The 14,815-nt window shown below is 36.4% G+C and overlaps 1 protein-coding gene across 2 annotated transcripts in view; it reads right to left on the reverse strand.

The window, feature by feature from the left end:
* Positions 1 to 14,815, reverse strand: part of Mipol1 (mirror-image polydactyly 1) — a 254,896-nt gene that overhangs the window by 75,396 nt on the left and 164,685 nt on the right. For both annotated transcript variants that reach the window (XM_041658524.1, XM_041658525.1), the window contains one exon: positions 5,305 to 5,399. In XM_041658524.1, the coding sequence (XP_041514458.1) occupies positions 5,305 to 5,399 (95 nt within the window). The remainder of the gene's footprint in view (positions 1 to 5,304; positions 5,400 to 14,815) is intronic.

Genomic DNA, 14,815 nt, shown 5'->3' on the forward strand with positions numbered 1-14,815 from the left:
ATTCTACGCTTCTCATGCCATTAGATGACTAGCTTTTATTTTGTCAACACACTTTATATATTTCCAACAACATGAAAACTCAGCCACCATTCTAGGAAATGATTCTAATTAGTCTTTTAGAAAATAGTGTTATACTGAACAATCTTATTTTCTAAGACGTATTAACATTGCAATTCCAAGAAAGATTAAAAATAAGAGTTTTGGATGGTGTTTTTCAAATCTAAGCACTATAAGTTCAGGAAAAAAAGGAAATTTTGTTGGTTGATGATACTCATTTCATTAATGTGTCTTACATTTTTATAAAAATCTTGACAATGAACTAGGTTCACGGCATATTCAATAATTTAATTTATAAATTTATAGTTGAACTGTTGTATATATATATATATATCACAGAAACTACTGTGCAAAAGAAACTTATTCTGAAGAAATTTTCAATCTAGCGTTAAATTTGAGTTTTTATTAATTGACACAAAAGTACAGAAGGCTTGCTATAATATATAGTACTAGTAGGGAAATTATCACACACATACATAATTGTGACACTGAGAAGCATGAAGATTGGTATTTAAAACAGTAAAAATAGCTGTATAATGGAGGCTCAGTGAGAATAAGATAATTAGATGAATTATTCCAGAATAATTTTCTTGGAAGGCATGATGTAGAGTCTCTGCCCGGGCTACCTTGAGGTCTACTGCTGTCTATGCACTCCATCTTCTAGGCTGGCTTCACCTATTCCAGCTCCAGGTCCTGCAGTTCCCTCTGCAGTCCCCTGTGCAGAGCTTTCCCCTCACCTTCTCCATCAGGGATGTGGTCTCTAGACAGAGCCTGAAGTATCAAGCTCCGGAACAGTGAGCTGGTGATGCACAAGCTTTAACACATTGTTCCTATACTCAGCTGTCAGCAGGTGGTCCACACCTTTTTGTAAAGAGAAAATGCTGAACATGTCTGCAGGGGCTCTCTTTTTTTATATAAATTTATTTATTTATTAAAGATTTCTGTCTCTTCTCCACCATCGCCGCCCAATTCCCTCCCCCTCCCCCAATCAAGTCCCCCTCCCTCGTCAGCCCAAAGAGCAATCAAGGTTCCCTGCCCTGTGGGAAGTCCAAGGAAGCCCCACCTCCATCCAGGTCTAGTAAGGTGAGCATCCAAACTGCCTAGGCTCCCACAAAGCCAGTACGTGCAGTAGGATCAGAAACCCATTGCCATTGTTCTTGAGTTCTCAGTAGTCCTCATTGTCCGCTATGTTCAGCGAGTCCAGTTTTATTCCAGGCTCTCTTGATATTACTCAGTGTTCCCATGGAGACAACTTCACCAAGAGGAAAAAGTTGTTACCACTTCATCGGACATCCTGGCATTGTCAGAGCTTTCTGGGATGCGTCCTCGGTGTGGAGAGGTCACCGGTCCTGTGTTCTCCTGTCATCCATGCGCTGAGCTATCTTGATGGACTATTCAGGGGATGGCTGTGGCATTGGCACTTGAAGTAAACAGAAGACATCATGGAGATCTTCACTGTGATCTTGAATCTAAAGTCTCCATATTTCTGGCTTCCCAGCCTGCTTATCATCGACAGCTTTTCCTCCTTAGTATAGTGATTCTTTTAGAAGTCCCATCCTAATTTCTATTTATATAAAATGCCTATTTTTTAGTTATCTTGTATACAAAGCATAATACAATATTTGTCTCATGACAGCTGAAGATAACCTTGAATCTTGTTGCCTTTGCCTGCCAAGTGCTGGGATTATAGGTGTGTACCATCTCTCCTGGCAAGCTGGTTTTGTTGTTGTTGTTTTACTTAGAATAATGATTTTTAAGGTTTATGCATGTTACATGGAATATATAAAAATTGCATGTCACTTCAAAGTTGGAAAACATTCTATTCCATATAGAAAGATAAGTGCTGCCACATCCTGTTCCTTCATTTGTGTGTTGATGGTCACACACAGCAGAGAACACACAGCTGTAACAGTACCTACTAGAATCCTCCTTTTCATCTCTTTTGTGTATACTGAAGGGTAGAACTACTGACATGCAGTGATTCTTTATTTGACTTTAGAGAACTGCACACTGTTTTCTATAGCAGCTACACCATTTTGCATTCTTATTAGCATTTCATGAAGGTTCCTGGTACCTCTTGCATTTTGATAGCCACATGAATCTTCTCACATAAACTTCCCTATTTAATTTTTCTGTGATTGATAATTGGATAGGTTTCTTCTTTTGATACTTCTGATATAAACTCTCTTGTGGCTTTTCTGTTTTTCTTTTTTTCCATGCCTGTGCATTTCACAGTGTGTGTTTGGAGATCAGAGGACAGCTTGTGGGACCTGGTTCTTTCCTTCCAGGATATGGACACAAAGGATTGATTTCAGGCTCTATTCACTGGTCCCTATTTATTTGTTTTATTTTTAAGAAAAGGGTATTATGTAGGCTGTTACGCTGTACTCCAAGCTGGCCTTGATCTCATGGCACTCTTCTTGTCTCAGTCTCCCAAGGGTGGGGATTATAGATGTGAACCACTAAATAGAGCCTATTTAGTGTTTATTATTAGATCTTTTTATGTTTTGATCTTATAGTAAGCACACTGATACATACATTGTGATCTGCTGTTGATGTATGGTTTCTTGACCATCCCCCACTCAGTATATATGTCCCTTAAACTTTAGTTTTTGACATAGTTCAGACTATCTTTTATCTGTTGGCTAATACCCTTGGACTCCTTATTTCCCATATTTTTGGCCTGTAAACTTGTAATATAGAGTCATTTCAATTTTTGCCTTTTGTACTGATATACAAGAACATTGATTATAATATATTTCTAATTAGTTAGTAATAACCATACAAGCTAATGGTATATACTAATAGCTGAGTCCTGATTAACTGGTTAGTCCATTCTTTATTTTTGATGGTTTCTCATTTACACACAATGTACTGTGATTATTATATTTATCCACTGTTATTCCTAGCTGTTTTTTTTTTCTCTTTCACACCTAGAATCACTGTCCGGGCATCTTCCTGTTCTGCACGCACTCTAAATCCCACCCCTTTCAAAGCCTAGCAGAAAGCAGAAAGGTGAAGTTTGCTTATGAAAGACTAGAGTGTGTCTATTGCAAAAGATAGAAATGAGAAGGCAAGTGGAAAATGTATCTTTAATGCAGTAACCTGTTTAGGAGATGTTATGTAACTCTCAGATTTAGTAAATTCTCAGAAGATTTCTTTAAAAACTGATTTCTTCCTTTTTACTTTCTGTATATGTGTGTGTGTCTGCACATATGTTCTTACACACTTGTGCTGGTGACCCTGGAGGTCAGAAGAGGATGTCATATTCATTGGAACTAAAATTATAGGCAGTTGTGAGTTGCTCAATGTGGGTATTGGAAACTAAACCAGGGTTTTTATTGACTAACTAAATTAAGCGATTCTAATGATAGCTACAACTAAGAATAGTACAAAAACCACACAAGCGCTATAATATCCATTGTGCTATTAGAACAAAACAAAACAAAAAAACAGGAGAGCAAGATGTTTTCCGTTACCATTGGTGTTTGGTTACCTGTATACTCTCCCACAACACTGGCTACAATTGGAAAAGCAAATTAAACACCCAAACACATGTGGCGGTAGTTTTCTATGGGTGCTGTAACAAAGAACTATAAACTAAGCAGTGATGGACACAAGAGACTGAAATCAGGTGTCAGGTGGGCTGTGACTCTTCCCAGGCAAACTTGGCTTTGCATTCTGGTGGCAGTCTTGCACAGCTTTCCTGCTGCTTGGCTGTCTTCTGGCTGTTCATCTTCACAATGTGTTTCCTCAGTGTCTACCTGACTCAGTGGACAAGTTTCGCCTTTCCTATAAAAATGCCTGCCATGGGGGATTAAAACTCACCCAAATGACCACATTTGGACTAGTTCCCCTCTATAGTGACCCAATTTCAAATAAGGTCACATTTAGAAGTTATGGACTTTTAGCCTCGTTTTGGGGGCTAAAAATAATCAACACTGAAGATGTCATCGACAATTCCCCAAAGCAGGGTTTCTTAGTGTTTTTGTTTGTTTATTTGTTTGTTTTTTGGTGGGAAGACGTTAGTATTTTCTTTTCTTGAAATGCCAGTGCAGGCAATAAACACGGTACTTAAGGCAGCTGTGCTGACAGTAATGCTTGGTGTTTTAGTCCCTAGCACTTGCAATTATCATCCACATAGCATCCATAATCATCATTAGTAAGAATGGTAGTTATTAGCATATGCACTGCTAGATTTGCTGCTATTTAATACATTAATAATGAAGCATATACTTATATCATGATATATTTTCATAATTGCAATTCAATAAACTTATTTTGATTTCATTATATTTTAGGCACTTAACAATGCTAGTTTTAAAAAAATCCCATTGAAGTTTAACCCATAGCCTCAATGGATTTTCACATTTCAGACTTAAGGTAGTTTAAGATTTACTGTTTAAGAACCAAGAACATCCATATATCAAACAATTTCTTTACCATTGCCCACCATGGAAATTTAACATTTTATATTTAACCCAAAATACATATCTCACACACCCCACAGAAACCTGAAACAGAAGTATTGCAAAACAATTATTAATCCTTATTATATAGCATTTATATAGTTTGAAGTTTTTATAACTATTCTAGAATAGGAATGAAATGGCCGGGTGGTGGTGGCTCACACCTTTAATCTCAGCACTTGGGAGGCAGAGGCAGGCAGATCTCTGTAAGTTCAAGGCCAGCCTCGGCTACAAGAAAGAGGTAAAGAGGTTGTTTCAGGACAGGTTCCAAAGCTACAGAAAAACCCTGACTCAAAAAAACAAAAAAGAATAGAAATGAAATGATTGTGTTACGTATTTAGTGATATTTCCATAAAAATTTCTCATGGCATATTGTTAACAGTGAAAGTTCATGTTATATACATGCATTACACACACACACACACGTGTGTCTATCATCTATCTATCTATCTATCTATCTATCTATCTACACACATGTATATAGCACATACATAATTTTAGAAGTGGCATTTAGATGAACAAATACCTCAACAATCCAGGCTTCACTTAGACAACTGACTATTTAATGAGTTATATGAATTTAATGGTATAAACTTAAATGTTAACCAAAAGTATGAATAAAAGGTAAAAAACAATATTCTAGGTAATTTAAATACTATAAAATGCTTTAAATCTTCAGAGTCTAATTTCATTGAGAAATTTCTTCAGCCACAATTACAATATCAGTATAGGGGTTTCTCAAGCAATATTACGTGAACTGAAGTATGAGATGTTTTACCTGTAGTAAACTCGTAAGGTCTGTATTTCTTCTTCCAGCCTTTTGTACTGCTCAACAGCAGTTTCTTTGGCTTGCTGCATCGATAGCAATTTTTCCTGCAAATATTAGTTTTGGCATGTTAAAACACAGGATAAAGGATGAATATGAGCTAAACCTTTTTGTTAGTTTAAAATCTAGCCACGTTTTAGCAGCCACAATTCTTCACACAAGAGTCCAAACATTAGTAATAGAAATACTAAAGGCAGAGCTTCTTAAGTGTATGAACTTTGCTAGTCCCTACCTTCAACCTTACTTCATCTGTAGTATCAGATATGCCCTTCTGCAATGTTTAACTTTATGCACAGAATTCAGAATGTGGAACACGGGTTCAGAAAAGTGTCTGAGTAGAGAGATAAGCACAATGGGCATTTCAGATACAGATTTAATGGGGCTCCACTGCCTGCTCTCACTAGATTTTCTTTTAACTTTATTAACAATAAAACTCAGGAAATCCTAAGTATGTTGTCAAGCCATCTTTGATACACAAAACTATGACCTGATTCTTACAGATATAAGTTAACACTTTCAATTCCTTTTCTGTAAGAGATTTTTTTTCCCTAAAAAGTAGATTGATGGCAACTTTCATTGCTAGAGATATTTTTCTTGAGGATATCATCTTAAAGCACAGGCAATTTCGTCTACAAAACTTTACACTGAGTTAATTTTAACCAATAAGGAATAATCAGCCTATATCTTAATGGGAACTGTGGCATTTTCATGTTTGTATATATTGTGTGATGTTTGGAACAAGGTAAACTTTTCTATTTCTTATAGACCCGTCAGTTTTTCATGGAATAAACTTTATTGTGTTTTCTCCTAGCTTTATGCACTGAATTGTTACCTTCATTTTTATTTTGGTAGTGCTCAACGTTGTAATTTTAAAATAATTTTCCAGGCTCCCACCATCATTTCCACAAGTTTTAAGAAATGTCAAAAAAGAGTTTAGCATTACTTTAAAACTATGGTACTAAGTAAGTCAAGTTTTAGTATTATTTTTGTCAAAGCTTAATTTGCATGAAAATACTGTCTTTCAGTTTAAATAGTATTTGACAATGAACATGTAATTGTTTCAAAACTTGAAAAACACAGTCATTAATTAAAAGTAATTTAAAGTCTGGAGTCTCTGCATTTTGTTGAATGCACATGATTTCAGTGGGATTAGTTTCTTGCATAAAAATGCAATAAATAAAAAAATAATAAAATCCCAATTATGAGAAAATTAATTAGAGTAATGAAAATGAACACTAGATAATGCAACTTTTCTACTTTAATAATGGAAAATTATAAAGGCATGCAGCAGACTGGATATTTGCATGTAAGTTTAGGCACAAGATATTAGTTTGTTTTCTATCTGGGCTAAAGAATTTAATAGACTTATTCTGTAATTAAATTTTAGAAGTTTGAATGATTGTTTTAATCTTCTGAATTCTGTAACTATAGATGAGATATCCCTGCAAACTAGGAAAAAAAAACATTCAAAATCAACTCTCATTTCCTGTTAAAATGTTTTTTTACTTTACTGTAGTTATATCCTTATCGACATGTTTTACCATTTGCATTTTTATATTTCTACTCATAGACTTATTTTAGGTAAAGTTTCATGAAGGTGAAACATATATATGACATCAAGTAAGTATACACACAGATTTTAACAATTAGGCTCATGGAGTTGTAATTTCCAGAAAGTTAAACCCATGATTTCAAACCTATTATCTGTAATGTTATGAGGTAGAGTAAGGAATCTAGGTCAGGTTTTTCTGGATAGGGCAGCTCAGGTCTTGAACTTGAGGCAATCTTCTCATCAGCTTTCAATGCTGCTAGTACAGGCATGAGCCACCACATCTGGTTGCTTCTGTAAATTCTGATCGATATATATAGTCATGTGATAAGCATCACACTCAGGATATATAGCATTCCCACTACCTCCATTGCACACCAACAGTCACTCGCCTCCTTTGGTGTGGGAGGTCCTTCTGTCTATGTGTTGCTTTCATTGGTTAATGAATAAAGAAACTGCCTTGGCTTGTTGATAGGGCAGAACTTATGTAGGCGGGAAAACTAAATAGCATGCTGGGAGAAAGGAGGCAGAGTTAAAAGAATCCACAAAGCCACAGAAGACAGACACTGGAAATTTTACCAGGTAAGCCACAGCCACGTGGCAATATACAGATTAATAGAAATGGGCTAAATTGATATAAGAGTTAACCAATAAGAAGTTAGTGCTAATGGGCCAAACAATGTTTTAATGAATACAATTTCTGTGTGGTTATTTCCGGGCTAAGCTAGCCAGGAGACTGGGATTAACAAGTGGGCCCTCCTCCTACACTCCTTTATACTTAGCCTGTCTATATCATTGCCTTCTTTAGATGATGTAAAAAAAAAATAGTCACTAATTCAAGCTTATTTTACTTAATATATCTGGATATTAATCTATATTATTGCATATTCTAGTAGTTCATTCCTGTGTAATCAGTGAACAATGCTACACTGTGAAGTCATTAATACAATTGTTATAAATATATGTATATATGTAATTTTCATTTTTCATTAGTAACTGCCTTGAATCAGAGTTTTTGGGTTCTATGGTGTGTATATTTACATATTTTATGAAGAATCACAAAATTTGGTGATTTTACTGAAAGATTCTTAAAGGTTTCATTTTGGAAGAATGTTACCTGTGGAATTCCTGTTATGGATTAAGATGGTGCTAAGTGCTTGGGAGATATTACTAGAGTCTATCCTTTCAAACATCCTATAGGATAATTCCTATTACATCCAGGTGAAACTATGAATCAAATCATCATTAGGTAACAGAATTGCTGACAACAAAATTAAGCATAATGTGTTTTCTGCATTCTGTGTGCTTTTATGATACTTGAAATAACAATAATAAAGACTGGTTGCCTAGTGCTAATGTATATACCTATTTTGAGTACTGTGGTTGAAATAGGGCAGCCATTGACTATATTAGAAAAGAAATACGCTGTTTTAGTAAGTCTTTTCTGGTAACTGAGAATGGCAGACAAAGGCAGGATTATTACCGCTCACAGAACAGAACAATATTTACTGTTCCTATTGTGAATAACAATCTTTATCTTACTTTAAAATCTTTTTATGTTTGGCTTCAATGTGTTTTTAATAGTTATGGTCTGAAATAGTTCAGCCTTCCTTTGGTATCACCAAGATCATTAAAGCAAGCCTCTTTTCATGACAGAGCAGAGGTAGTTAATTATCTTCACGCTATCTGTTAAATAAAGGAGCATGATGTACAAATTAAATTGAGTCAGGATGCAAATTTAGGATGCATCTTAGAGGTAACATAGTCCTCTGTTCTCATGACAAGGAAATTTTTGCTATTGCAAACATTTGGAACATGTCCAAGGTTTCACAGCTAATTAGAAAAAAAGCTGAAACTAGAATACAAATATTCATAAACCATTGTTTATTTTACATTATAAAACCACATTTTAATATGACACAATTTAAGAGTACGTTAATTTTTAAAATAATCATTTTTACAGAATAACCACAAATATATTAATCTCTGGTATAACATATCTAAAGACATCTTCTTGTTGGTTTTTAAAGATGGGTATAGAGGACTGTTTAAACAATGACTATAGTCATCTTGAATTTTAGTTCTCAAACTTGCAAGCAGATTAAGAATTTAGTAGATAACACGTAACTAAAACCCTGGCAAAAACAGCCTGAAAATTAAAAGTCATTATTGAAAGGATAGAAGTGAGATTTCGTTTACAGCTTCCTCTTAGAAACAGAATTTGTTTGCTTGCTACATTGTGTAACTGAGAGCATTTTTTTGTGGTTATACTTTAGCCTCATGTCATACCCTTTGATTTACCAAAATGGATAGATACAACTGAGTCCTTCATTCAAAGAGAGCATATGCACTGTTCAATAACCTATGAGGTCTGACATTAGAGGAAATAGGGGATTGTGGTGGAAACAGAAAGTATAATAGCAATAACTGAAGTTGATTCTTGAGGTGGAAGCACAAGTCACAGAAATGAGATAGAAAACTTAGAGTATACTAGAAGTGCAACCTGACAAGGTCTGTGGAACCAGGGACTTGGGAGGCATCCTTGCTTTCTCCTTGCCACCTGTCTCATCAGGCAACCTAGTACTTCATTTTTGTATTCACCTACAAAGTGGGCAAGTGAAGATCCATTCTCAAGGAGCTGATACTAGTAAAATATAATAAAACCAATGAAATACATAAAATAGCACTCAGCATATAGAAAATGCTTTAATGAGTTATTGTTGAATAAATAGTAGGGAAAAAAGCCAAATCACGGGCTGGAGAGATGGCTCAGTGGTTAAGAGCATTGCCTGCTCTTCCAAAGGTCCTGAGTTCAATTCCCGGTAACCACATGGTGGCTCACAACCATCTGTAATGAGATCTGGTGCCCTCTTCTGGCCTGCAGACATACACACAGACAGAATTTTGTATACATAATAAATAAATATTAAAAAAGTCTTGATTCTGAAAAAAAAAAGCCAAATCATCAACCTGGTGACTTAGGAATTGAGGATGTAGTAAATACCTACCAAACAGGAGAAGAAAATAAATTAAATTTTCAGTATCGTTCCATCTTATAAACTTAACATCTTTGACTCAGACCAAATGATGAGTCTCTGTGAAGCTGTTTGTGGGTTTTCTTATGATCTTAAGTATCTCTACCAAGAAAACCTTTATGCGGCAAGACACCATTTATTAACTATGTGCAATATATTAATAACTTAAAGAAAAAAAAGACAGCTTTGCTTTCTCAGGCACATGCTTCTCTATCTCCTTTCTTGGCTATACAGTTTCTGTGCAGGGCACAGGACTCAATATCATACATTTTATAAAAGGCCTAAAGTATAAGACGTTATTGAATTTGACATGGTACAAAACTGAATGATTTTCTGAAGGGATAAATGTTATGTCAATTATTTTGGAAGAGAGAAAAATAAGAGAAAATAATATTATTAACTGTGCGCATATTTTAGTAATGAAAAGGATATAGAAAGATATCCAGGTTTTCCAAATCATATTGTGTTATAATTTTGTACACATCCATAACAAAATTAAAATACTGCAAGCAAACAATGTTCTATGGAGTCATTTACTTATTTCTCTTAATGCACCATCTTGGTAATTAATATTTCCATTTTACAAATGAGAAGACTGCTATGTGACTTACAAAATATCAGCTGACTACTAAGTGGCAGAACAAAAATTTGAATTCAGTACTCTAGGTTCCAAAGTACTTTTCTCCTTAACCACTGTGCTCTAAACACCACGCAAAATTTGGCCCTTTACAAATCGGATGTTTAATGGCAGAGCTTTGGAGATCGAACTCATAAAAACCTCTACAAAAGAAGAACACTTGTGCCTAACGCTCAGGGAACATGGTGGAAGAAGGGCTGAAAAAAGTTTAAGAACCAGAGATCATGTTCTCCCTCCTTCTGCTCCTCATTGGGACCTTGGGAGCTCAGTCCAGTGCTCCAGTGTGGGTCTCTGTCTCTATCTCCATCTATCACCAGAAGAAGGTTCTATGGTGGTATGCAAGATATTCGTCAGTATTGCTATAGGATAGGGTTTCAGGTTCCCTATCTTCAGCTGCCCAAAGAACTAACTGGGGACATCACCTTGGGCTCCTGGGAGCCACTCTAGGTTCAAGTCTCTTCCCAACCCTGAGGTGGCTCCCTTAACTAAGAATTGTGCTTCCGTGCTCCCCTATCCAACCTTCCTTTATCCCAATCCTCCTTTTTCCCCAAGTTCCCCCATCCTCCCCTTCTCCCTTTTCTCTCCCCATCTTCCCTTACCCCCATCCCACCCCAAGACCAAGATCCCAATTTTCTCCCCAGCAATTTTGTCTACTTCCCATAGCCAAGAGGATAACTGTATGTTTTTCCTTGGGTTCACCTTCTTACTTAGCTTCTTTAGGTTCACCAATTGTAGACTCCGTGACCCTTATTTATGGCTAGAAACCAATTATGAGTGAGTACATCCCATGTTCATCTTTTTGGGTCTGGGTTACCTCACCCAGGATAGTGTTTTCTATTTCCATCCATTTGCATGCAAAATTCGAGAAGTCATTGTTTTTTTACCGCAGCGTAGTACTCTAATGTGTATATATTCCACACTTTCTTCATCCATTCTTCCATTGAAGGGCATATAGGTTGTTTCCAGGTTCTGGCTATTACAAATAATACTACTATGAAAATAGTTGAACAAATGCTCTTGTCATATGATAGGGCATCTCTTGGGTATATTCCCAGGAGTCGGGACCACGAGGGGTGCACCCACCCACTGAGACAGTGGAGCTGATCTATTGGGAGCTCACCAAGGCCAGCTGGACTGTGACTGAAAAGGCATGGGATAAAACCGGACTCTCTGAACATAGCGAACAATGAGGGCTGATGAGAAGCCAAGGACAATGGCACGGGGTTTTGATCCTACTTAATGTGCTGGCTTTGAGGGAGCCTAGCCAGTTTGGATGTTCACCTTCCTAGATATGGACGGAGGGGGGAGGACCTTGGACTTACCACAGGGCAGGGAACCCTGACTGCTCTTTGGACTGGAGAGGGAGGGGGAGAGGAGTAGGGGAAGGGGGAGAAGGGTGGGAGGAGGGGGAGGGAAATGGGAGGCTGGGAGGAGGCGGAAACTTGTTTTTTTTCCTTTTCTCAAAAAAATAAAAGAACCAGAGATCAGAGAGTTTTCTGTGAGACAGTTTCCTAGAAATGTCAGAAGCTGTAGACATGAAGTCTCACCAATGTGACTGCCTACATGTGAACTCACATGTGAACTGAACAAGATGACAGCAATAGACATACCAAAGGGGAAGGGGAAAGACCATGAGGCCTCAATCCTATAGAAAGGATGACAGCAATGGACATGCTAAATGGGATGGGGAAAACCATGAGACTTCACCCCTATAGAAAGGATAATAGTAATGGACATACTAAATGGGATAGGGGAGAAACCAAGAGTCTTTAAAGCCATAGAAAGAACTGCAGGTAACTAAGGAATGCTGAGAATGGGAGAGAAAGCCATATACAGGGAAGCCCACACCAATTGTCATCAATACCAAATGGTTAGCCTTGAAACCATAGATACAAGTAACAATATACAGAATGAGCAGGTTATATTTGTATATTTAGGAATAAATATGCATACACATATATGTATGTAACAACAAATAATGAAAATGAGGTTATGAATTTGAATGAGAGCAAGAAGGTGTATATAGGAGGGTTTGGAAGGAAGGGGGAAATGATACAATCATAATTTTAACAATAAATAATTAAAAGTATGATGTTAGTGATCATAAATTAATTATATTGATAAGCTTACATAAAGAAATTGGAATACTACCACAAGATTATAATGCATTTGTGCTTTTCAGCTACTTAATTCGCTTAACATTAGCCCACTCTACTTCCATCCGTGTCTTCAGAGATGATGGAAACTTATGGCTGACAACAATTCACATACATATATGTGTATATATAATATATGTATGCATGTATATCACTTTTTCTTTATTCACTCATTGGCGGATAGACATTACATGTGTTTTCATGCCTTGGCTATTGTGAGAAATACCACAATTAGTGTCCGAGTGCAGATGCCTCTGATATTATGACATCATTCCCTTTGGTTATACATCCAGAAGTAAGACTGTGAGATCATGTGGTAGTTTTGTTTTTAAATTATGAGAACCTCTACCTTGTTATTTGCACCATTTATGCTAATTTACAGCCCTACCATCAGGGTTCAAAGTACTTTTTCTACACATCCTTAGTGCCCGCCATCTGCATTATGGGTAACTGCTATTCTCAACACATATCTGACCACCAGCGATATTGGACATCTACTGCTGATGCTCATCTCCACTCCAAAATGCCCATTGCCTACTTTCCTACCAGGTTGTGTTCTCAATTGGAGTTTATTATATATTTCAGATATTATTCACTTGTCAGATGTGTAGTTTGCCTTTTAATTTTTAGTGTTAGGGAATTTTTAAGCTATAAGAAATTTAAAAAGTTTTGTGTTTAACCATTTATGTGCATCTTAAATCATCCTGTGAGATATATATCTCCACCTTGCAGCTTTTACATCTAATGAACACTATTTCATGAAATACTAATTCGGCCTTATGTTTGTTGATAATTAGGCATCAGTTACATGTTTGTTCCCTGAGACTTCTTGGTTATTCTTCTGAAAGTTATTCTTATTGACATGTACAATATTGCCAAAAATTCACAGGTTTCACATATAATCTAGTTAACATTTTATAATATTTGATATGTGGAAATCTGGAACACGGGTAATCAAGTGCTACTACAGTCTGTTTACCTCTCTAGTAGGTGGCGAGAAACTGGGAGTGTGGGCACTAAAAGTGAGGCAGACTGAAGTCTCATGCAAAGCCGACTTTATTCAGAGCATCACACAATTTATACCCCCAGGGTTAAGAAGAGTCACCTAAGTATACAATCACAAAGACAAACCACATGTGACAAAAACCACATTTTCCCATAGGACATTTAAACAAATAACAGTAGTCAGTTGTAATGAACAGTCTGAAGTGAATTCCAATCCACCATATCTGGGAGGGGCACAAACGCACATTCTAAAAAAAAAAAATGTGTTTTTGAAGAAATTGAGGTCACAAGACATTTGCCCTGTTTGATTGGAGTTTACTCACAAGCACTCAGAATTCTCACGACTCCATTCTTAGTCTGTGTTCTGACAATGATCCTCAGTGAATATCTATTAAATAAATGAATTTTGTTCCAGCCACAGCACCTATTCGTGAGGTTACTTTCCTAAAGAAGAGATGTAGTGTTTAAAAAAAAAGTATCAGCCAGAGTGTGGGTTCCTAGGTTGGGAGTGTAGCTCAGTGGTAGAGTGAAGGCTTGGCATGTAGGTTCCTAACAAAGCCTATTGTCTTCTCTCATGTCAGAATACATTCCTCTCTCTAAGCTCTGTGGAGCCACCTAAGAACATGAGCACACAGAGAAAATTAAAGTCTTATTTAAACTCAAGAAGCAAACATTTCCACAAATGACAATATATTCTCTTCTACATTTCAGTCATAAACATTTCTCTACATGCAGTACCTTTCTATTTAGTTAGACTTTTAACCAGTATAATTTTGTTTATTTGTTCAGGATCGTGTATGTTTTTGCATTACATCTATTGTACACTTCATCACCTGAACACCTGCTGAACTAAAATAGTCTTGCCAGGAAAAAAAATTTGAAATTATGCAATCTGCAATTCAGTCCACAGCAAGCACTTGGGTAGAATTTCTTTTATACTTTTCAACATCAATTACTGAACAGCCTGCATAGAAATATTGCCAACTGAAAAAGCTAGAGAAGCAAGGGTAACCAGCTGAACATTACTATCACCGTAGTTCAGGACTTTTCAGATTCCTAAATTAAATAAGATTCATAATCA

Source organism: Microtus oregoni, unplaced genomic scaffold, assembly GCF_018167655.1.
Source record: "Microtus oregoni isolate MIOR12 unplaced genomic scaffold, Mior012 000009F_ref0000495, whole genome shotgun sequence".
NCBI lineage: Eukaryota > Metazoa > Chordata > Mammalia > Rodentia > Cricetidae > Microtus > Microtus oregoni.